General features: G+C 42.5%; 1 protein-coding gene across 10 annotated transcripts in view; it reads left to right on the top strand.

The window, feature by feature from the left end:
* Nucleotides 1-23,863, top strand: part of LOC105482527 (Rho guanine nucleotide exchange factor 3) — a 346,919-nt gene extending 323,056 nt beyond the window's left edge. For 6 of the 10 annotated variants that reach the window (XM_011742660.2, XM_011742693.2, XM_011742663.2 and 3 more), the window contains 4 exons: nt 5,834-6,091; nt 13,918-14,088; nt 18,874-19,060; nt 21,663-23,863. In XM_011742660.2, coding sequence (XP_011740962.1) covers nt 5,834-6,091; nt 13,918-14,088; nt 18,874-19,060; nt 21,663-22,015 — 969 coding nt within the window. In that variant the 3' untranslated portion in view covers nt 22,016-23,863. The remainder of the gene's footprint in view (nt 1-5,833; nt 6,092-13,917; nt 14,089-18,873; nt 19,061-21,662) is intronic. The other 4 variants (XM_071091944.1, XM_011742709.2, XM_071091946.1 and 1 more) reach the window with 2 other exon arrangements.
* The last annotated feature ends 413 nt before the right edge of the window (nt 23,864-24,276 follow it).

Here is a 24,276-nt window from a genome sequence, read left to right as displayed (position 1 = left end):
GTAATTAAATAAAAAGAAAGAAGCTGTAATCTTAGATTAGGAGTCATAAATTTATGATCCTAGGGCTGGATTTGTATTGTGTACATAAAGTTGTTGTTTGGTTAACTTATGCTAGACAAGGCGTGTGCTCTATTTTGCCTCAGTCCCCACCACTCCCTATTCTATACATTTACGTTTCCTTCTGTGAGTACTTGAATGTTCCACCCCAGTTCCAGGTGTTTTTCATCTGTTATGAAGCAGATAATGAGAGGAGATTACTTTGCTGACTTCTTCCAGGCAAGATTAGGTCTCTCATCACTCTGTTGCACACAGTATTCTAGAAAAATAGGCAGGAAGTACCACAACAGCTAATATTAGAGATCATTTCACTGTTTGGAGAGTGTTGTGAAGGTTATAAATCCTACTGTTGCTATGTGAGTTCTCTTTATTCAGTTACATCTGCATTTTAATCTTCCTAAAACCTTTCGGTTCACATGCCTTGATAATACATAGATGTGCAGAAAGTTTTAACATTGATCTTTTAACTTTATGTTTCTCAGTGACTGCCTTGATCAAGATACTTGATGAGAGTTTCATGACTTAGGTAGCTTTAGTTCAGGAGTCAATTTTAGCACCAAGGCTGAAATATCCCAAGGGATCTGAAAGGCAAGTAATGGTCTAAGATGAATAATTTAGAAAATATGCCTTAATATTTCAAGAGAGATCATTTATCTTATATTTTTGACTTTCATTTTATTATGAGCCATGGTAGATGTCTTAACCTCTTTAGCCCACAAAGAAATTTCTCCAAAGAGAGCCAGCCAACTGGAGACAGAGACAGAGAAGGTATAATGAGCAGAGAGTCTGCCTCAATATCTCTTAAACTTCCTGAGTCTGTGGAGTGTTTTGATACGGGGGTAAAAGGAGCAGTTAGGTCGCACTCCAGAATTTGTAGGATAACTCCTCTGCTTTTGATGAGACAGCAGTACAGGACTACATGGTTTCCTTAAGCATCATATGCAAATTGTCAATTTATGCCAGAAGCAAAATTGTAGGAATTTGCCTTGTTATTAACTTTTTGCTGAAATAAACATTTGTCATGTTTATTAGAAAATTGGTGTGATCTGGGAACAGCTTTGCAGTCCTTTTCTGTACATACCCAAAGGAAGTGTGACCATGCTGGCCCATTGCTATCTGGACGCTTCAGGCATCAAATGAGGACTTGGATCTTGAAGAGCAGCCTAAAATTAAACAACTGGCCCGTTGTTGCCAGACTTCATGAGAAATGGCCCTTATTTAAAATCAGGCCCGACGAGCTGTTAAATGTTTTCCTCTTTTAACTGCAGATGTGTCCGTGTGAGTGGGAACAGTAAACCTAGGGGTACATATGTTTGAGTTCTTGTATTTTTAACAGAACAAAATAAACATCTTAGTGGACTTTGGATGAGAAAAGTCAGAGCCCATTCGACCCATGAAAAATTGATTTATTTTCCTCGCAAAGGAAAAAAGTGAGGGGGGAAAAATCCTTTTAAACAAGTGAGCCTTCCAAGTGGGACAGCCCTGGCAAGTCCTTTTGACCTTAGAATGAATCAATTACTTTTACTTTGAAGACCTTAAACAGAGTGGTTGCTTTTTTTCAGGGAACTACCCCGGTTACTGAGAATCAGTGTCCCCCCCTCCCTAGTGGGTCAGCCTGTTTGAGTAAGCCTTCTCTAGCATAAAGAAACAACCTCCAAGTGACTTATCTCCATGCCAACGTTTTTTCAATGATAAAATATCAGCTCTCCAAGGCAGAAAGTTCTCATGTTAATTTGATGTCTCATTAAATTTTAATTCCTAAGAAAGAGCCAGGGTACATGGAAGCAAAAAAAAAAAAAAAAAAAGATTTGTTCACAATATTAGGGGGATAATAGAACTTCTTTAAAAAGTGAGTTTCCCTTATAAATTATTGATAGTCTATTTAATAAAGAGATGGCAAATAGTTCAGAACTCTAAGGTAAAGGGGAAGCAAGAAGAAGTGTCAGACTCTAGTTTTGTCTCCAGCTGAGCAAGTAGCTTCGGTTCTCTAAACGACAGTTTCTTCAATAAGAATATTCTAGGGCCCAAGCACGGTGGCTCATGTCTGTAATCCCAGCACTTTGGGAGCCTGAAGTGGGTGGATCGCTTGAGCCCAGGAGTAGGAGACCAGCCTGGGCAAAATGGCGAAACCCTGTCTCTACAAAAAAAATATTAGCTGGCATGGTGGTGTGTGCCTGTAGCCCTAGCTACTTGAGAGGCTGAGGAGGGAGAACTGCTTGAGCCTGGGAAGAAGAGGCTGCAGTGAGTCATGATCATGCCACTGCTCTCCAGCCTGACTGACAAAGCGAGACCTTGTCTCAAAAACAAAGAACTTCTTGGAACAAGTAATAATAGCTAGTACTTACTGATTCTTAATCAGAAGCCAAGCTCCATGCTACACTTTTTGTATGCTTTACCTCATTAAGGGAGAGAGGGACATTAGTATATACGTTTTGTAGGTGGAGACACTGAGGCTTGGAAGAGTCACTGACAGCTGTGTGAGTTAGGCTTTGAATCTGATTCTCCCTATTTCTGAGTCTGTCCTTTTTTCCAAGACAGAGTCTCGCTCTGTCGCCAAGGCTGGAGTGCAGTGACGCGATCTCAGCTCATTGCAACCTTTGCCTCCTGGGTTCAAGTGATTCTTGTGACTCAGCCTCCCAAGTAGCTGGGATTACAGGCATGCACCACTATGCCCAGCTAATTTTTATATATTTTAATAAAGACAGGATTTTGCCATGTTGCCCAGGCTGGCCTCAAACTCCTGACCTCGAGTGATCCACCCGCCTCAGCCTCCCAAAGTAATGTGATTACAGGCGTGAGCCACCGCACCCTGCCTAGTCTCTAACTGCATTTTCACCTCTCACATTCTGAATGATTGTCTGTATTTTGAGAACCAGATCTGGTACATTCTTCACCCTGTGTAGTTAAAGATCACTTGGGGCCTTTCCTAGCTGGTGACTGAACCAGATAGCCTTTCAGGTCATGCCCAGGAAATGAGCACCCTGTCAGGTGAGAGCACAGGACCAGAGCCCTATTTGGTTGCCATGGTAGCAGGGCAGCAGGATCACAGGGAGCAGTGACCCATTGGACAGCGAGCAGCAGTGTGGTCAAGGTTCCTCACTAGTTTACATCCGATGGTTACTGCTGATTTGTTTCTTCTAATGAAAACATTGGGCATTTCCAGATCTTTTTAAAAGGTGAGGAAGTGGAAATTAAATGAAGAGGGCCTGAGGCCCTTTTTAATTAACTCTGAAAATCTAAGTTACAAGCCACAGTACCACGTCTGGGTTTTCTGTGTGTGTGTGTGTGTGTGTGTGTGTGTGTGTGTGCGCGCGCGCGCGCGCGCGCATGTGTAAGTACCAATTATCATTACTTTAAAATAATAGCTAGTATTTACACAAATATAAGGTTGAGGGAAAAAATTTCTGCAACTCTTTAACATAAGTAGAGAATTTTAATAACAGGTAAGGAAGGTAGACATTTCCAAGGAATGTTAAGCTCAATAGTGAGCTTGTAAAATATTACTTTCCTGGTATCCTTTTTTTGCTTTCAGTCACTGAGGAAATAATTTCAATAAGAGGTGTAAAAGCAGCAGCAGAGTATTTGAAGTTTCAGATGCTGCCATACTTTATTTATTTATTTATTTTTGAGACAGAGTCTCGCTCTGTTGCCCAGGCTAGAGTGCAGTAGCGCGATATTGGCTCACTGCAACCTCTGCCTCCTGGGTTCAAGTGATTCTCCTGCCTCAGCCTCCTGAGTAGCTGGGATTACAGGTGTGTGCCACCATGCCTGGCTAATTTTTGTATTTTTAGTAGAGACAGGGTTTCACTATGCTGGCCAGCCTGGTCTCAAACTCCTGACCTCGTGATCCACCCACCCCAGCCTCCCAGTGTGCTGGGATTACAGGCATGAACCACTGAGCCTGGCCGCCATACTTTATTTTTAAGCAATATTCCCAAACCATCAAATATTACCTAATCTTGTAATCCATTAAACATACATTTATTTGTTCATTCAGAACAGAGTGTCTGCCATATAGTAGGCCCAATGCAAAGTAGTGAGGATACAGAAATGAAAGACACTCTTTTGCCAGTGTCTTGCACTGAATCCCTCTAAAGAGCAGGTGTTACAGGGAATAGGGCTTCTTAGTACAAGAGAGAGAAACAAAAGCAGTTAGGCCATTGGCTGCATTTGATTGCTTCTGGCAACTCCCTGGAGGCTGATAGCTCCTAGATTAGAATGCCAAGGCAGAAAAAGTGGATGAGAAGCCTTTTCCGTTGAGTCTCTGACATGGTGTTTGCACAGTGTGAATGATGGAATATGTCAGAGAAATGAGCATTTTGCTGGAATGAAGGCAGTGAAGGTTAAATGTTCCAAAGTCTTTAAGTTTAAATTGTTCATGACATAGTATTGTGATGTTAACTGTTAGTGATAGCCAAAACTTGTTTCTGACCTGTCAGAACTAGTTTAAAAGATTTTTATGAATGCTTTCTGCATCTGATTTTTTAGTAATCATACTTTTGCTTTAACTTCGTGAGGCTCTTTATAATTGGGTGCCTTGGAATCAGGTAATCATAAACTAATGTTGACTAATATAGGTATTTGAGCCATGCAAAGGGCTGGGCTGTGGAGTATGACCCTTTGCCTCCTTTTTGTGCCACTAAGTCTTCTAGATGAGTTTCTTATTAATAATTTCAAATGAAATCCCATGTTTTTTAAAATAAATTAGGAGGCTTTTACGTGACTGGATATCTTTGGAAGGTTAGGAAAATTCTGAACTGTATGTACATGCAGTAATTTCACTTCTTTTGTTTCTAGTTTAGTGTATTAATCTGTTCTCGCACTACTATAAAGAAATACCTGAAACTGGGTAATTTATAAAGAAAAGAGGTTTGGCCGGGCGCGGTGGCTCAAGCCTGTAATCCCAGCACTTTGGGAGGCCGAGACGGGCGGATCACGAGGTCAGGAGATCGAGACCATCCTGGCTAACACAGTGAAACCCCGTCTCTACTAAAAATACAAAAAAAACTAGCCGGGCGTGGTGGCGGGTGCCTGTAGTCCCAGCTACTCGGGAGGCTGAGGCCGGAGAATGGCGTAAACCCGGGAGGCGGAGCTTGCAGTGAGCTGAGATCCGGCCACTGCACTCCAGCCTGGGCGGCAGAGCGAGACTCCGTCTCAAAAAAAAAAAAAAAAAAAAGAGGTTTAACTGGCTCATGTTTTTGCAAGCTGTACAGGAAGCATGGCTTGCGGGGACCTCGGGAAACTTTCAGTCATGTCAGAAGCAGAAGCAGGCATGTCTTACATGGCCAGAACAGGAGGAGGAGAGCAGCGGGGCGGGGGGTGCTACACACTTTTAAACAACCATATCTCCTGAGAACTCACTCACTATCACAAAAACAGCAAGAGGAAATCTGCCCCCATGATTCAATCACCTCCCTGCAGTTCCCTCCTCCAACACTGGGGATTACAATTCGACATGAGATTTGGGCAGGGACACAAATCCAAACCATATCACTTAAATTGGCAGAATGCAAACAAACTATGGTAAGAGTCTTAAGAAAGTAAACAGGCAATTAAGAAAATTACTTTGTGAAAGCAAGCCAGAGCCTAAGAAAACTGTCCACAGCCTGCCATGTTGAAGATTCCACTAGTTTCCTCCAGCCATGCAGATAAAGGAATGTCAGCCAGACCCAGAGACAAGTTAGGTATTTGTTCAGTCCCAATAAATGATGCCACTTGTAGCCTCAGAGCTCAATTATTTTGACATTCCAACCTTCTCTTTCTGTTTCCTTCTTAGCTCCCTTGCCTCAGCTCCTATGACAGCTACTGCAGCAATCAAGTAGCCGCCAAAGCTCTGCTAGACCACAAAAAGCAAGATCACCGAGTCCAGGATTTCCTACAGCGATGTTTAGAATCCCCCTTTAGCCGCAAACTAGATCTCTGGAATTTCCTCGATATTCCAAGAAGCCGTCTGGTAAAATACCCTCTGCTTCTCCGAGAAATCTTGAGGCACACACCAAATGATAATCCAGATCAGCAGCACTTGGAAGAAGCTGTAAGTTTGTCTGTTTCCTTCTTTCTCTTCTTGTTATTTCCACCATAATGGCTGGTGGATTGGGTCAGCGGGTGAATGGAAGAGTCCTTGGGTACTTAGTACTCAGGAATCTTGGGTTCCAGGCCTGGCACTGCCATCGTCCATGTTTTGATTTTACAAGTCACTTCTCCTCTCTCTGCCTCAGTTTCCTAAACTGTAAAATGCAGTGTTTACATGAAACACACTGTAAGGTCCCTTAGGCAGTAAAATTCTTGGTTTTACATAGGTGACTCTAATCTGGTGTTACAGTTGCTGACTGAGGGACAAGACCGTTGTGTAGATTTTAAATTTTGTTTGGTTATAAAGTAATAAGTTGCCTTTTAGCCTAGCCCCAAAGCTCATTTATGAAGTGGACATCCATTTAAGATCTGGCTCCCTTTGGCCCCCGATTACAGTGGGTTGCCTTGTCAAACCTCCTGCTCATTAGTGGGATCCTCACTCAGCAAATGGTTATTGAGTACGGGCTGGACATGATGGCTCATGCCTGTAATCCCAGCACTTTGGGAGGCTGAGGTGGGCAGATCGCTTGAGGCCAGGAGTTCAAGACCAGCCTGGCCAAAAAAGCAAAACCCTGTCTCTACTAAAAGTACAAAAAAAATTACTGGGCGAGGTGGCATACGCCTGTAATCCCAGCTACTCAGGAGGGTGAGGCACAAGAATCGCTTGAGCCTGGGAAGTAGAGGTTGCAGTGAGCTGAGATCATGCCACTGCAACTCCAGCCTAGGCAACAGAGTGAGACTGTTTAAAAAAAAAAAAAAAAAAAAAAAGATTATTGAGTGTGGGCTGAGTAATCTGGGAAATACATATTTTTCCCTAGCAGCAATAGGAGACGAGGAAAAATGGGGTGCCTATCACGAGAATATTGTAAACTGTGAGCATTCCACCCAGAAAGCGCCATTCTGGTTGAAGTACTCTGCATGGTAGAGATGGCAGATGGCAGGCCATGGGGAGCGGGTGGCCTGAGCAAAGATATAAAGAAATGACAGGACAGGTCGTGCCTGGGGAATATCATAGATCAGTTGGCCTGGGGTTAGGGGTCCTCTGAGAAAACAGCAGGAGAGAAGACAGAGGATATGGGTTCAGATCTGGTTATAGAGGTTTTTAAGTATTTAAGAGATTTTTCCTTTGTCATGCAATTAATTGAAGTTTGTTTTTGTTTGTTGGTTGGTTTCTAAGTAGCTAGGATTCAGGATTCAAATCCCAGCTCCATCATTTACAAGCTATGTAACCTTGGACACATACTCTTGGTAGAATGGGGAACTGAGGAGGAAGAGACTGGTGATAAGGATGCAAGTTCGGAGGATGCTGTCCGGGTGTGAAAACCTGATCAAGGAGGTGGCAGTGGGGGATAGAGGCTAACAGATCATTCAAAGGGCTCATTTTCTGATGTAATCTGGGACAATAATAGAAGGAGGATATGCATAAGTAATTTGAAAATCAGAAGCCTTGAACCTGCTGAGCAAACAGCCTATTTCCTCCCAGATAGGAGTTTCATAATAAGTAGTAGTAACAACAATCATGGTAATAATTGCTGGCATTGAATACCTAGTAAATCAACTTTATGTAATTTGCCTCATAGGTTATGTATCTCATTTAACCCTCACAACAGCCTAGGAGATAGCTGTTCTTATTAGGGCCATTTTCCAGATGAGGCTTGGAGGGGTTAAATAGCTCGCCCGGGTCCACAGCCAGCAATTGATGCAGTTGATGTTCAAACCTTGTCAGTGTAGACTCCAAATCCTGTGCCCTTCTACTTCTTTATGATTCTATACCTTGATGTGGGAAGCCTGCCCACCACTTTCTGTTGCCTTTATAATTGCAGAGAGCTGTCTGGTCACCAGCCTCACAGGTGCAGAACTGGGCTGGGTGCCTCCAGGTAGAATAGAAAAGAATAATAAAGGACCCTCTTCTGATTCATGAGGTATTCAGTGTATCTGGTAGGCCCAACACACAGAGATCAGGCCTGCAGTCCAGCACAGATCAGGGACGCAGGCACTAGGTTGAGGCCCATCTCACTTCATCATGTCTGTTTTTTTATTACTGGGAAGAGTGCGATAGAGTTGCCTCCTCTCCATATTTCATCACAGCAAGTGTGTGGTCTGCAGGAATAAAAACAACAGGGAGCATGAGCTACTCAAAATCATGACTTTTTTGAAGCATGGAAGCCTGTTCTGAGTTACTGTAAAGATTTTTTTTTTTAATATGGAGCATGAAAGAATACTGTTCTGTTTTTTTAAAAAAAAAAATACCCAGTGAGCTAAAGTTTGAATTTAAAAACAGATAAGAATGTGATTGTGTGTAATATAAAATGATGTGCTAGTAACCAGTTTCCCTAGTGCATAAAGTATGAAGCCATTTTCAAAAGTTGACTCTGCACCTGGTTATTCAGGCAGATCTGTGCATGAAACATGGTATACCTGCATTTGAAAATGTCTGCAGAGCAAGTCTTCCAAATGCCTACTCACACAGTATACGCACAGGATTTTTTTCCCCCTCTTTACAAAATCCTCGTAGCATTACCCCAGATGAACAGAATTATTTAGCCCTGTACTCTTGGGTGCATTATGAATGTCTGATAAACATAAAACCCATAGCACCAATATAGCTTGACAAATATCCCCTGAATAAATTTCCCATCAATGAAAGGGGAAAAATCAGAGAGTGCTAAGTAAATTGCTTCCGTTCCAAGGGAGTTGATTGCATTCAGACCTATGATTAGATCTAAAAAGAGGTCTTGCCTTTAATGTAGTGCCTAAACTACCACATCTTTATTAGAATTTCTTAATAATGCTTTGAGGGTTGATAAAAAATTTTTCCCAAAAGAGAACTTCTTAAAATAGGAGTTTGGATATTCAGATACTCCAGAGAACTTGGTCATTTAATGTTTTAAATTCTAAGGATTTTTCTGCCAGAAAATGATCCTGCAGAGCATCCCTTCCCCCCACCCACCACTATTTCTCAACTCCTAAAAAAAAAAAAATCGCTGAAATAAGTGGGAAAACAGTCCTGCTTTTGATGCAACAGCCATGAAGACTGCTATTCTTGGTTCATGGCAGGAGCCAATGAGTATCATGGCACAAGGAACCAGACAGTCAGGGCTTTCAGAGTCCACTTTGAGGATGATGAGTCCAGCACATGTGCACTTAATCTCTGTACTGTTACCAGGTATCTCTCATCATCTCCCTTTACCAGTCCCTTCCTTCAGTTTGAACCCAGTGAGAGATGCAACAATAAATTTAATTTAAATGCACAACTACTGTGACTGTTGTCTGGCTAATGGCAGCCTGCTGTACGTAACTTTATGCCTCCCTGAAATTCTGCAAAATAAATCTCTCTCAAGAACCAATGCAGAGGCCAGGAGCAGTGGCTCACGCTTGTAATCCCAGCACTTTGGGAGGCCAAGGCGGGCGGATCACCTGAGGTCAGGAGTTCAAGACCAGCCTGACCAACATGGAGAAGCCCCGTCTCTACTAAAAATACAAAATTAGCCTGGCATGGTGGTGCATGCCTGTAATCCCAGCTATTCAGGAGGCTGAGACAGGCGAATTACTTGAACCCAGGAGGCGAAGGTTGCAGTGAGCAAGATTGTGCCATTGCATTCCAGCCTGGGCAACAAGAGCGAAACTCAGTCTCCAGAAAAAAAGAACCAATGCAGAGAAATAAAACCCTCATGATATTCAGGTAGACAGAAATATAAAACATTATTTTTAATAAATGAAAGCAGACCCACAGTTACTATTATAAATGTATACATAGAACATGGAATGAGAACACTGATTGTTTCCATTGTTTTGTCTCTGTTTTTGAAACACCAGCAAAAGAAGCAGTATTTGAAACTAATCATAGCTGCATAAGGAACCGCCATGGCATTTGAGTTTATTAATCTTCATGTGATATGCCAGCTGTTCAGTTCCTGAGTTAAATTAGGAAATGAACACATATTTATGACTATAGTGCATCTTCTTTCTGGTTTCCTGAATACTTGCAGGCAACTCAGAAAATTGACTCAAGTGCTGATTAATTCCAGCTGTCCAGGTACACCTGGTAACAATTAACTGATAAGTCACAGCGACTAATGCTGAGGTCTTTAATAGTAAGGAAAAAGCATGGATTTCACTACATATTGTAAAATATGGAAAGGTAAAAGGATAAAGTAGACATAACACAGTTGCTCAGATACCTCCCATTTGTTTTAAGCTTCTTGAAGGCAGGAATCCTCTCATTTCTGTGAATGGTACCACTTAGTCTAACATGGAACAGGTTCTCAGTAAACATTAAATTAATTTGAAGGATGAGTCATGGCTTTAGTATAGTTTGTGAAATTATTTTGTCTTGAAAGTAACAGTGAAAATCAGTCATTTTTGAAAACCAAGAAAGGAAAAAAGAAAGTAAGAAAGTATACCAAAGTGTTCTGCTATTTATTGTTTTATGTTAATAAAGCTCAAATTACTTTTACAGAATTTATATTTAATATTAGATTGACGTCAAAGGCCAAAAAGCTTCTTCTGTAACACTAAAGAGCCTATATATATATATATATATTTTTTTTTTTTTTTGAGGCGGAGTCTCGCTCTGTCGCCCAGGCTGGAGTGCAGTGGCGCGATCTCGGCTCACTGCAAGCTCCGCCTCCCGGGTTCACGCCATTCTCCCGCCTCAGCCTCCCGAGTAGCTGGGACTACAGGCGCCGCCACCACGCCCGGCTAATTTTTTTGTATTTTTAGTGGAGACGGGGTTTCATTGTGTTAGCCAGGATGGTCTCGATCTCCTGACCTCGTGATCCACCCGTCTCGGCCTCCCAAAGTGCTGGGATTACAGGCTTGAGCCACCGTGCCCGGCCAAGAGCCTATATTTTTTAAAATAAGGATTTTTTTTTTTTTAATCAAAGTAGTGAGTGCTACCACCACAATTTGAGAAATAGAGAAAACAATAAAGAAATCTTTGAAACTTTTGGCCAGGCGCGGTGGCTCATGCCTGTAATCCCAGCACTTTGGGAGGCCAAGGCAGGTGGATCATGTGGTCAGGAGTTTGAGACCAGCCTGGCCAACATGGCGAAAGCCCGTCTCTACTAAAAATACAAAATTTAGCTGGGTGTGGTGGCAGGTGCTTGTAGTCCCAGCTACTCAGGAGGCTGAGGCAGGAGTATCGCTTGAATCCAGGAAGCAAAGGTTGCAGTGAGTCAAGATCGTGCCATTGCACTCCAGCCTGGGTGAAAAGAGCAAGACTCTGTCTCAAAAGAAAAAAAAAAAGAAAGAAAAGATATTTGAAACTCTTAATAGCTACAGAGAATGTACAGATTATGGTCTCTCCATACATTCACCAAACTTCAGCTGAAAGCTGTAAGATCTTCTGTCAAACTTGTGTAGAAGTACAAAAGTTATAACTGAGTAACAGTTTTTACCCAGTTGCTTTTGGCAGACAATATCATTTTACTGGCATATGAAAAAATAATCACTTGGCCAGACGCAGTGGCTCATGCCTGTAATCCTAGCACTTTGGGAGGCCAAGGCAGGCAGATCACTTGAGTCCAGGAGTCAGAGACCAGCCTAGGCAACATAGCAAAACCCCATCTCCATGAAACATGCAAAACTTAGCCAGGCATGGTGGCATACACCTGTGGTCCCAGCTATCAGGAGGCTGAGGTGGGAGGATCACTTGGGCCCAAGAGGCAGGGGTTGCAGTGAGCTGAGATGGCGCCACTGCACTCCAGCCTGGGCGACAGAATGAGACCCTGTCTCAATGAAAGAAAAAAAGAAAAATAATTACTTAACAATCCTAGATAGAATTTATTACTATTTTAAGACATGATAACTTCTGACTGAGCAAAGGCCTCTTTTGGAACCTTGCTTTTCAGAGATTGACTTTTCTTTTAAGTAAATGTGACGAAGAAGAAACCTTATCAACATTTTCCATCTGTTAAGTACTTTTCAGTTACCACCACAAGAACGATGGGACTGTAGGTCTTTTCACTTTTAGGGGACAGAGAATCCTGCTAAGGAAATCATTGTTCTGCCTCTGATTGGTGTCATGGAGTTTTTTATTTTTTTGAGACAGGGAGTCTTGCTCTGTCGCCCAGGCTCTAGTGCGGTGGCATGATCTCGGCTCACTGCAACGTCTGCCTCCCAGGTTCAAGCGATTTTCACACCTCAGCCTCCCAAGTAGCTGGAATTACAGGTGGGCACCACCTCGCCTGGCTAATTGTTTTTTGTATTTTTAGTAGAGACAGCATTCACTATGTTGGCCAGGCTGGTGTGGAACTCCTGACCTCAAGTGATCTGCCTGCCCTGGCTTCCCAAAGTGCTGGGATCACAGGCATGAGCCACCGCGCCTGGCCTGGTGTCATTAGGTTTTGCTCAACTAATTTCTCATCCCTTTTCTAGCGTTTTATAACATTTAGATATATTCATATGACAGAATGGCCAACACATCAGAATAAATATCCACTGACCACATCTCAGGCGGTACTCTTGTTTTTGTATTGACAACATTGCATCCACCATCACTTTGGAATCTTCTGCCCAAACTTACTCACTCACATGTGCTCTAGACCCTGGGTGTGAGTGTATTTATACAGACTATCCCCATCATTATACTGGTGTCTTTTTTCCCATTATTTTTTCTCTGTTCTTTATAAATGTTTATATTATATCATTGAAAAAGATATCCAGGCCAGGCGCGGTGGCTCACACTTGTAATCCCAGCACCTTGGAAGGCAGAGGTGGGTGGATCACTTGAATTCAGGAGTTCGAGACCAGCCTGGGCAACATGGTGAAACCCATCTCTACTAAAAATACAAAAATTGGCCAGGCGCGGTGGCTCGTGCTTGTAATCCCAGCACTTTGGGAGGCCAAGGCGGGCGGATCACAAGGTCAAGAGATTGAGACCACCCTGGTCAACATGGTGAAACCCTGTCTCTACAAAAAATACAAAAAATTAGCTGGGCGTGATGGTGCTTGTAGTCCCAGCTACTTCAGGAGGTTGAGTCAGGAGAATCACTTGAACCCAGGAAGCGGAGGTTGCAGTGACCTGAGATCGCGCCACTGCACTCCAGCCTGGCGACAGAGTGAGACTCTGTCTCAAAACAAACAAAAAATACAAAAATTAGTTGGACGTTGTGGCAGACACCTGTAATCCTAGCTACTTGGGAGGCTGAGGCAGAAGAATCGCTTGAACCTGGGAGGCCGAGGTTGCAGTGAGCCAAGATTGTGCTATCTCACTCCAGCCTGGGCAACAAGAGGGAAACTCCATATCAGAAGAAAAAAAAAAAAAAGATATTCAAACCATTTGTTCAAACCCAGTTTGCAAATATTGTTCGTACATTGGATTGAGTACATATAGAGAGACATTGAAGCTATTAATTGTGTCACATCCTCAAAGACAGTCCCTCTTTTGGACTCTTACATTCTGCTTTATTTTCTCTCCTTAGCCAATTTTTTTTATATGGCTATATTTTCAACATTGTGAGCACGTTTTAAGAAATGTGCAGCCTGGAGCTCAATAGGTATCCCTTCCTCCCAGATAAAATTATTCATCAATATTAGTTTTATGTATAATATAAATATCTTTATATGTGTACAAATAAATGTGTGTGTATGTGTACAGATGGATGGATAGATGCAGTATACTAAAAGTATTTATGTTTTTTTTTTCTCTTTTTCCCAAAGTAGCAACTTAGATAACAGAATTAGATCCAGGTGTGTCCTGGTGTCCTTCTAGGCTGAACCCCTAAGACTTGGTGGGAATGGTTTGCTGCTTTCCTCCATACTTAATTTTCCTCTTTGTTTCCATAGATAAATATCATTCAGGGAATTGTGGCAGAAATCAACACCAAGACTGGCGAATCTGAATGCCGCTATTATAAAGAGCGGCTTCTTTACTTGGAAGAAGGCCAGAAAGACTCCCTGATCGACAGCTCTCGAGTCTTGTGTTGTCATGGTGAACTGAAGAACAATCGGGGCGTGGTAAGTAGTTACTCCCTTTAAGCAGTCTCATCCTCCTCCCCATCCCTAATTCATTTGATGTGGAGCCTCCTCTTACAATTTCTTCCCTATCTAGGGTCATGTTCTTTTTTTTTAAGATGGAGTCTTGCTTTGTCACCCAGGCTGGCTCACTGCAACCTATGCCTTCCCAGGTTCAAGCAATTCTCGTGCCTTGGCCTCCCAAGTAGCTGGAACTGCAGGCGCGCACCACCACGCCCGGCTAATTTTTGTACTTTTTTAGTAGAGACAGGGTTTCACCATATTGGGCCAGGGTGGTCTCAAACTCCTGAGCTCAAGTGATCCACCCGCCTTGGCCTCTCAAAGTGCTGGAATTACAGGCTTGAGCCACCATACCTGTCATTCATTCTTTCAAACAAAAATTGCTTTTCCAGTGTCATTTATGTCACAGGACCATATGTGTATATGTATATATATATTCATTCATATTTTGTAATTCATATTTTGTAATTCCAATATTCAGAAAGAATTTTGGAAACCAACATAGGGTTGCCAGCTATTTATTTTGTCTGATCATGACTTTGAAAAACAAATGCAGAATAGTTAACATCTCTCACTTTGATTTAAGAAAATAAAGGATGATCTTAATAAGATGTTAGAAGGATTTAATCTCAGAAAAACAGTCTTCAGTTGAATGCATTTAACTTCTTTATTGTGGATTGGGGCCCATCCACAGACTGGCATTTTGAAACCAGTTTTTTAAAAATAACCTATCTTCTATTGGTTGCATATTTAGCTTTGACCTATAGATACCCATTTCCTGGCTTTTATTCCCAAGTGGATACCAATGGTTCCTCTTCTGCTATCATAGCAACTGTGCATATGTCCCTTAGAGCACTAATATAGTGAGTTGCAATTCTCCATTTGTCTGTCAGTATATTCCATTATACCATTTTATTTTGGTGGGGGGACTGTGTTTTGTCAACCTTAGAATCTATTATGGGGACCTGGCACATACTGGGTACTCAATGAATGAATGCTTATTTAAAGAGAAAGATGAATTTGAATTATATGAGAGTTCAAAATTCATTTAGCTCACCAAGCTATGTGTATGTATAGCCAGTAGAAATTGTGTGTGTGAGTGTGTTTAAATTTCTGTGTTGAGATAACCATTGGGAGAGAGACTCTGCATTTTGATTGTATTTTGTCTTCAGTATCTAGCCAACCCTTAGAATGAAAGCCAAAACTAGATTGAAGGGTTCTTAATAAAGTTTTGATAATTCAAGGGACATCCGTTTAGCCTAGACTGAGCAGACATGGAAATATTACTTGAAATCAGTAAATACATGTTATAACCCATTATCAGGGATGCTGTGGATCCAGCTAGTACATGGTACAGTGCGGGTAATGAGGCCTATTAAGTCTGTTGCTTGAAGACGTGTGTCTGTGGGACTAGGGAGTTACTGATTGCTAGAAAGCTGCATTGTTTCTTGCTTATTTTCAGAAAGCACCTGTGGACTTCTAGTATCTGACACCAAGCTCCTTGAACGTTCTTTCTAGGAAGCCCAGTGAGAAATAGGAAAATGTACTGCTCCACAGGGTGTAAGCCTATTATCTTTCTATACATCAGTCAAGGACTGAGAACTCTCTGGTTAGATGTGCGTAGGGCATAAAGATAAACTCTAGTTTTTATTGCAGGCAGATAGATGTTTGAGAACAAAGATAGTTGGGGTGGGAGGCTTGTGGGTTTTTTTCCCCCCAGTAGAGTTGTAAAAGTCATTGTGAATGGCTGGGCTCACGCCTGTAATCCCAGCACTTTTGGGAGGCTGAGGCAGGCAGATCATGAGGTCAGGAGATCGAGACACCATCCTGGCTAACACGGTGAAACCCTGTCTCTACTAAAAAATACAAAAAAAAATTAGCCGGACACAGTGGCGGGCGCCTGTAGTCCCAGCTACTCGGGAGGCTAAGGCAGGAGAATGGCATGAACCCAGGAGGCGGAGTTTGCAGTGAGCCGAGTTCGTGCCACTGCATTCTAGCCTGGGCGACAGAGCAAGACCCCATCTCAAAAAAAAAAAAAAAAAGTCACTGTGAATAAAGTCTTGGGTCAGAAAAAAAGCACAGTAGTTTGAGGGCAGGAAGGAGTTGAGACCAATAAGAGAAATTATCAGTGAACATTCATAAATGACTTTTTTGCTTGTTTGCTTGTTTGTTTGTTTTTTGAGACAGAGTCGTGCTCTGTTGCCCAGGATAGAGTGCAGTGGCACGATCCTGGCTCACTGCAACCTCCACCTCCCGGGTTCAAGCAGTTCTCGTGCCTCAGCCTCCCGAGTAGCTGGGATTACAGGCACCCACCACCATGCTTGGCTAATTTTTGCATTTTTAGTAGAGATGGGGTTTCACCATGTTGGCCAGGCTGTTCTTGAATTCCTGACCTCAAGTGATCCATCCACCTCGGCCTCCCAAAGTGCTGGGATTACAGGAGTGAGCCACCGTGCCCACCTGAGTTGTATTTTTAAAAGGTTGCCCAGACAGTCTCAGCCCACCTTGGCTAGAAAATTGATAGAAGTAGAAACAGTGTAAAAATCTGATTATTCCAAATACTGTACATTAAAACAATCCCCAAAAGAAAATTCTTAACACATTATTTCCACAACTACCACACCAAAAAGCCTTTAACTTGGTTTTGTGCTTTATCCTGTTTTTCAGTCTTCTTAAATATACATTTTATTCCCTCTAGCCAAGATTTGGTTGGGTTTTGTTTCTGTGTTTGTGTGTGTTTGGGAGGTAGTAGGGATAGGGGTGGGAGACGTATGGGTTTCTTTTTTCCCAAATTTAAAATGATCTAATAATATTGAGTGTGCTTCCACTATCCCAAGTCAAAATTCTAATCCAAAGTTTTTAATTCAGTTCCCATTTTTGTTTTAGATCCAGGGGGTATATGTGCAGGTTTGTTACAAGAATATACTGCATGGTGCTGAGAATGGGCTTCTATTGATCCCATCACCCAGATAGTGAACATAGTACTCGATAGGAAGTTTCAGCCCTTGCCCCTCTCACTCCCTCTTGCCTTTTAGAGTCCCCAGTGTCTGTTGTTCCTATCTTTATGTCCATGCGAACCCAAGTGAGAACCTCTCCTCTTCTGGTCTCTCCCCTTTAAGACCGCTGGATTGACATTCCCAAGTATTTCCACCAGAAAGCTAGAACCTAGTTGCAAAGTTGTGGATATTTTCACTTCAGTTCCTAAGCATTTCCAAACTGTGAGAAGAGTCTGGCACTTAGCATTGAATGGAGCAAATTTACCCCAACTCCACCAAGCACACCTGCTTTCATAATGGGGCCTAAAACAAGCCTTCATTTTTGCAGTTTCCTTTTTGCCCACATCACACACATCAGTTGTCAACTTTTTTCTTCAGAGAACCAAGGTTCTGATGAACTTAACTGAGAAGGAAAATGTGGATCTTTTTTTTTTTTTTTTGAGACAGAATTTGCTCTTGTCTCTCAGGCTGGAATACAATGGCCCGATCTCAGCTCACTGCAACCTCTGCCTCCTGGGTTCAAGCAATTCTCCTGCCTTAGCCTCCTGAGTAGCTGGGATTATAGGCACCCGCCACTGCACCCGGCTAATTTTTGTATTTTTAGTAGAGATGGGGTTTCACCATGTTGGCCAGGCTGGTCTTGAACTCCTGACCTCAGGTGATCCACCCATCTCGGCCTCCCAAAGTGCTGGGATTAGAGGCGTGAGCCACCCCACCCGGCCTGATGATCTTTCTTTGTGGCTGTGTCAGCATACTCTGGTTCCCTCAGGAATGAGCAGTCTTCTGATTTGGAGTTCCTGGATAAAGCTGATAATGACTCTGTGGTTGAAGGAACAAGTGTTTTTTATGGGTTTGGAAAGCAAAGATTAATCTTAGCTTTGATATACCAGTCTCATTTTTTATAGACTATTTGTAATTTTGATGTTTTAGAATTTTTTTTTTTTTTCGGAGACAGTCTCGCTCTGTCACCCGGGCTGAAGTGCAGTGGTGTGATCTCGGCTCACTGCAACCTCTGCCTCCTGGGTTCCAACGATTCTTCTGCCTCAGCCTCCTGAGTAGCTGGAATTACAGGCGCCCCCACCCCCCCAACCTCGCCTGGCTAGTTTTTGTATTTTTTGTATTTTTTTAATTTTTTTAGATGGAGTCTTGCACTGTCGCCCAGGCTGGAGTGCAGGCATGAGCCACGGCGCCCGGCCTAGTTTTTGTATTTTTAATAGAGATGGGGTTTCACCATATTGGCCAGGCTGGTCTCGAACTCCTAACCTCAAGTGATCCGCCCACCTCAGCCTCCCAAAGTGCTAGAATTACAGGTGTGAGCCACCACATCCGGCCTGCTTACTTAGAATTATATTGAGTAATAAAACCAAAGCCAAGAGAGTGCTAACTTTTTTTCCCTTCATTACCCTCTTGATTCTATTTCCCTTTCTCGTTTTTTTCTTATAGGAGCTGGGGCAGATATGTCTGTACAAGTTGTGAATTGCAATATGAATAGGGCCCCCAAAGTTGGCAACCCTGGCTGCAGGTATCTGTAGGCAGAAGGGCTTTCTCCACTGAGTTCCTAGGGAGGTGCTTCTACAGGAAGGGCAGTGGACATATCTGGAAGTGCCTGCATCATGCCCAACTTTGGTTCTCCTGAAGGTAGATTTGAACCTAGGAGTTCATAATCCAGTGTGAACCTGGTACCTGGGGACCTCTCTATCCACAGAGGTCCACATATCAACCACTCATTACATTATTGCTTAGTGAAAGCCTGTGGATTTTTTTCTTCTAGAAACTGCATGTTTTCCTGTTCCAAGAAGTGCTTGTGATCACTCGAGCCGTCACCCACAATGAGCAGCTTTGCTACCAGCTGTACCGTCAGCCAATCCCCGTGAAGGACCTCCTGCTGGAAGACCTCCAGGACGGAGAAGTGAGGCTGGGTGGCTCCCTGCGAGGGGCATTCAGCAACAACGAGAGAAGTATGGATAGCAGTCGGGGTTGACATGTTGAATGTTTTTGGCTGTGGTAGTTTGGAGGGAGTGGGCCGCTGGTGGAAAGAGAAAAGCCAGTCTTGAAGTCAAACTGCATTTGAATGCTGTCTCATCACTTCCTGATTATGTACTTTGTTTGGCCCCTGTGATTCTCAGTTTCTCATCTCCAAAATGGAAATGCATACTTACCTCCTTCATAAGATTGTTATAAGGATTTAGTAAGATACTCCAAGTGAACCTATCTGCACATCGTTAGTGCTCCTTAAGTTCTCTTTCTCTGTCTTTTTCCATTGGATAAAAACATGCTTAAAACCAGATAGTCCCTACGTGGATACCATTTGCATTATGGTGGGTTTTGCAGTTGAACTGGTAGACTTGTCCCTAAAGAGACATAAGAATGGTCAACTGGAATGTGGGTTCATCTGTAACATTACTCAGTGGGCCTAATTTAAGACTTCATAAACGAATTAATTAAAAGAAGCCAAGATAGCAATATCTATCGAGTATCTAACATGATACTCAGTGAAACAAGCAGGTAACTTCCTTCCCCTATGGAGCTTGCATTGTGATGGAGGAGAAAGATGATAAGCAAATGAATACTTTAAGTGTTGTTAAGAAAACTTAAAACCCAGTAAGGGAATAGGAAGGGATAGCAATAGGAGGTCTGTTTTATTTTTATTTATGTATTTTTTTGAGACAGAGTCTTACTCTGTTACCCAGGCTGGTGTGTGGTGGCGTGATCTCAGCTCACTGCACCCTCTTCCTCCTGGGTTCAAGCAATTCTTGGGGCTCACCCTCCCAAGTAACTGGGAATACAGGCGCGGGCCACCACACCTGGCTATTTTTTGTATTTTCAGTAGAGACGAGGTTTTGCCATGTTGGCGAGGCTGGTCTCGAACTCCTGGCCCCAAGTGATCCACCCACCTCAGCCTCCCAAAGTGCTGGGATTACAGGCCCCCAGGCCCCGCCTGGAGGTCTGTTTTAAATGAAATAAGGAGTACTTCTTTGAGAAAGTAACCTTTGAGCTTCCTGGGTTAACACAGGCATCATACTGTCAAAGTAATTAGTATGTACTGCCTTCTACCTACTGATCAATCCCTCTACCCTAGGAGTAGGAGTAGTAGAAATAAGAGCTTATGTTTCTTGAGTATTGACTATGTGCCAGGCATTTTATAAGCATTTACATGTATTACATTTATTCCTCATAACAACCATATAAAGTAGGTTCTTGTTTTCTTCATTTTACAAGTTAGGAACTAAGATACAGAGGATTTAAGGTACTTGCCCAAGATCAAAGGGTGGAGCCTAAATTTGAAGGACAGAGATTAGCTTCTAGCCGAAGATGGCTAGCAGTAAAACATTTTGGCCTCCTCTCCCTCTGTTCCTTAGCCTCTAAGCCATTGGAAGTGGTGGTGGTTCCCAGTCTACTGGCTGCAGGGTTAGTGCAAAGGGACAGACTGCAGATGTTTCTGTGAACCAAGCATTGCATGTGGCACACAAGGCCCATTAAATGTCCATTATATTGTTGTTATTAAATAGGCCAGGCATGGTGGTTTACACCTGTAACCCCATCTTTTTGGGAGGCTGAGGTGGGTGGATCACCTGAGGTCAGGAGTTCGAGACCAGCCTGACCAACATTGCAAAACCCTGTCTCTACTAAAAAAATACAAAAATTAGCCAGGCGTGGTGGTGCGTGCCTGTAATCCCAGCTACTTGGGAGGCTGAGACCGGAGAATCACTTGAACCCAGGAAGCAGAGGTTGCAGTGAGCGAAGATTGTGCCACTGTACTCCAGAGCAAGACTCCGTCTCAAAAAAAAAAAAAAAAAAAAAAGATTAAATAAAATGTCTTCCATATTGTGGACTACCATTTCTTTTAAATGCAGATAGCTCCTGTTGAGGTAATTAAAATGTAATTTCATTTGACAATGAAACCAAGTTTGTCTACATATATCTTCTCCATCATTGAATACTAAGTGTATAGATACTCTCGTGGAGAAACATGGGCATGTTTTAATATTAAAAAGAGCCTCTTAAACTGAAAAAAAGCTCTAGCTTGGTCTACTTGTTGAAATTACAGATTATGAAACCCACTTTTAGATCTACTGAATCAGAATCTCTCAAAAAGGGCCTGGGGATTTATTTTTATTTTTACTTTTTGAGAAAAGGTGTCACTATATTGCTCAGGCTGATCTCAAACTCCTGGACTCAAGCAGCGCTCCCACTTCAGTCTCCTGAGGGCATCTGTCTTTTTCACAAGCTCTCACCCCAAGGGATTTTGTTATGCAGCCAGATTTGGTCACCAGTACTCTGGGCTCCCCTAAATCACTTAACTTTGTTGTTCCAAGATGATCTCCACCTGCTGGTTTCTGAGAGCAATGAGGGCAGCTGAACGCTAGACCTGTGTCAACCCCAACTCCCTGATGGTGGCTGCAGGGTGGAGCTGAGCCATGTCCCGGTTCAGTGGGAAACGTTTTGTTATCAGCAATACCTGCCATGGATTCTGGGGTTTAGTGTCACTATGTGTGTTCTCTTTGGCCTGAGGAAGGATCTGTCCATTGACTTTGTTTTTCATGTGTTTTTCCCTTCTAGTTAAAAACTTCTTCAGAGTCAGTTTCAAAAATGGATCCCAAAGTCAGACCCACTCGCTACAAGCCAATGACACCTTCAACAAACAGCAGTGGCTTAATTGTATTCGTCAAGCCAAAGAAACAGTTTTATGTGCTGCCGGGCAAGCTGGGGTGCTTGACTCCGAGGGATCATTCCTAAATCCCACCACTGGGAGCAGAGAGCTACAGGGAGAAACAAAACTTGAACAGATGGACCAATCGGACAGTGAGTCAGACTGTAGTATGGACACAAGTGAGGTCAGCCTCGACTGTGAGCACATGGAACAGACAGACTCTTCCTGTGGGAACAGCAGGCATGGTGAAAGCAACGTCTGACAGAAGCATGCGCATTTCGGAAAGCAGGCCTGCGTCTTACCTGTACAGTATTTGCATTCCGCAGATGGAACGGTTTGGAGAAGCACTTTTTCATACTTTTGTGAAAATATACATGTTGACCCAGTCTCTTGTATCTGTACCTTTGTCCCTAGTACTGTAACTGCCAATCTGTCTGTGTAAGCTGGAATCTGTGGCAACTATTACCCTGTGTTGTATTTCACAAGTGTCTGGATGGATGGAGAGGTACTCAAACAAGTTACTTTCAATTGTCCTGCTGGATTTAAAAAAAAATAGAAAAAGAATCTCGAAACTACTGTTTTACATAGATTGCTTGAAGAGTCCTTCCTCTTGTGCTTCTGTAGCACTTTCCCAGCTCTTAGATGTGGTAGCTGAAGGCACAGAATTTAGAGGGCCTTGTAAATAGGGCATGAGGAAGTCACCTGTGTATCGGGATGGTATTAGAGAGAGAATCAGGAAAGACCAACTCATGAAGTGAACTTGGTTTGATTTTATTCAACTAGAAAGCTTGAAAACATCCCTGGAGATTCTGAAGGCTTAATTTTACAAAGGAGGACGCACTGTCTGAACCTTGCAACTTCATCCAGTGCAAGTTTGATGCAAGAATGTATTAGGACATAAAATAGAGGCTGACCTTAAAAAGGGCCAGGACAAAAGCAGCTGCCAGCTCTGAATCTTTAACTGAAATGCACATGGCACCAGGAGGTGTCTCTCATAGTTGGTTGCTAGCCTAAAACATCAGAATAGAACCCAAATGGCCTAGGAAAGCCTTCCAGGATAACAAGAAGGCCCTGTCTTCATTGTGTTTCATCTGCCTAGGCCTACTCATATTTTAGAGAATGAATGAAGCAACAAGGAAGAGAGACCATGACTCTATCGATGACACTGTTTGTAGAAACACAGGAGAGGAAGAAGTTGGAATGAAAAGCACTTCGTCAGAACCTTGTGTGGGAGCCACTGAGAGAAAAGCAAGGCTGAGAAAGGCCAGAGCCTTGGGCTTTCCTGCTCTGCTTTTGGGTTATCAGTTTGCCATCTCTGGTTCTGTGCTATAATCAGAATTGTAATTATGTTCTCCAGAGGCCAATTTCATTAACTCTGATGAATTAGGATCAGCTAGCCAGATTAGTAACCTCTTTGTCCAGCCTTGATTTACAGTGCAGGGTAAAGTGCAGACCTTAAAAAAAGCGAAGTACCTAGAAGAGCTCCCTGCAAGTGTAAATATTAAGGATGACCTGTGCAAAATTATACCCACACCAGCACTAGTGGTAATTATTCTAAATTATTGCCAAAAAGTTTTTCTTTAATCTTCTGTCTTTCAAGTTTACAGAAAAGAAAGTAAGTGCATTGATGTCATTTTATTATGTACATATATCATGTGCATTCAAAGAAGCTGTGTGACAGGATATATCAATATAAAAACAAGGTATATACTTTATTTTTTAAAAACAAGGATATTGTGGTCAATTTTACCCTATAAAACATATTCCTGTATTTATAGATCTTAAACATGGTGAATTTTTTTCTATTACAAGTTTATTTAAAACTGCTTTGTTTCTCAAGTTGTTATTGATACAGCAAGTGAACCTGCTGCAGACAGAAGCAGAGGAAAGCCAAGAACAGCCTTTTAATGGTGAAGAAAAGAATGAATGATTCTTTGTAGGAGCCATCAGCCACTTTTAGGAGCCATCAGCCAGTGTGTTGGGAAAAGAGGTTTGTCAAGTGTTGGCCTATGGGAAGAAAGTCAATGAATGTTTTGATGAAATGAATGTTTTTGTATAATGGCCTTAAACTTTTCTGGAAATATTTCAAATAAATTACATTATTAAGTCATCCTCCATGTGTACAGTGTTTGTCCTACAAACAAAATACAGGTTTCAGCTGTGTTCCTGGGGAGGTTCTTTCTGAAATTTTTGTTTGTGGTTCCTGAATACAAACTTTAAAATAGGGTGCAGATTGATATAAATGCTTGTCTTTGATCTATCAAAACTTTCACAGAACTCGTTTTTTTTTCTTTCTTTCTTTTGAAACAGGATCTCACTCTGTTACCCAGGCTGGAGTGTGGTGGTGTGATCATAGCTCACTGCAACCTCAAATTCCTGGGCTTACGCAATCCTACCTCAGCCTCCCAAGTAACTGGGATTACAGGTGCACATCACCACATCTGGCTAATTTTAAAATTTTTTGTAAAGATTGAAGTCTTACTACGTTGCCCAGGCTGGTCCTGAACCCCCTGGCCTCAAGTG

The sequence above is a fragment of the Macaca nemestrina genome, chromosome 2 (genome assembly GCF_043159975.1).
Source record: "Macaca nemestrina isolate mMacNem1 chromosome 2, mMacNem.hap1, whole genome shotgun sequence".
NCBI classification, from domain to species: Eukaryota; Metazoa; Chordata; class Mammalia; order Primates; family Cercopithecidae; genus Macaca; species Macaca nemestrina.
Note: the sequence above shows the minus strand (reverse complement) of the source record. Positions and strands in the feature narration are given on the sequence as shown.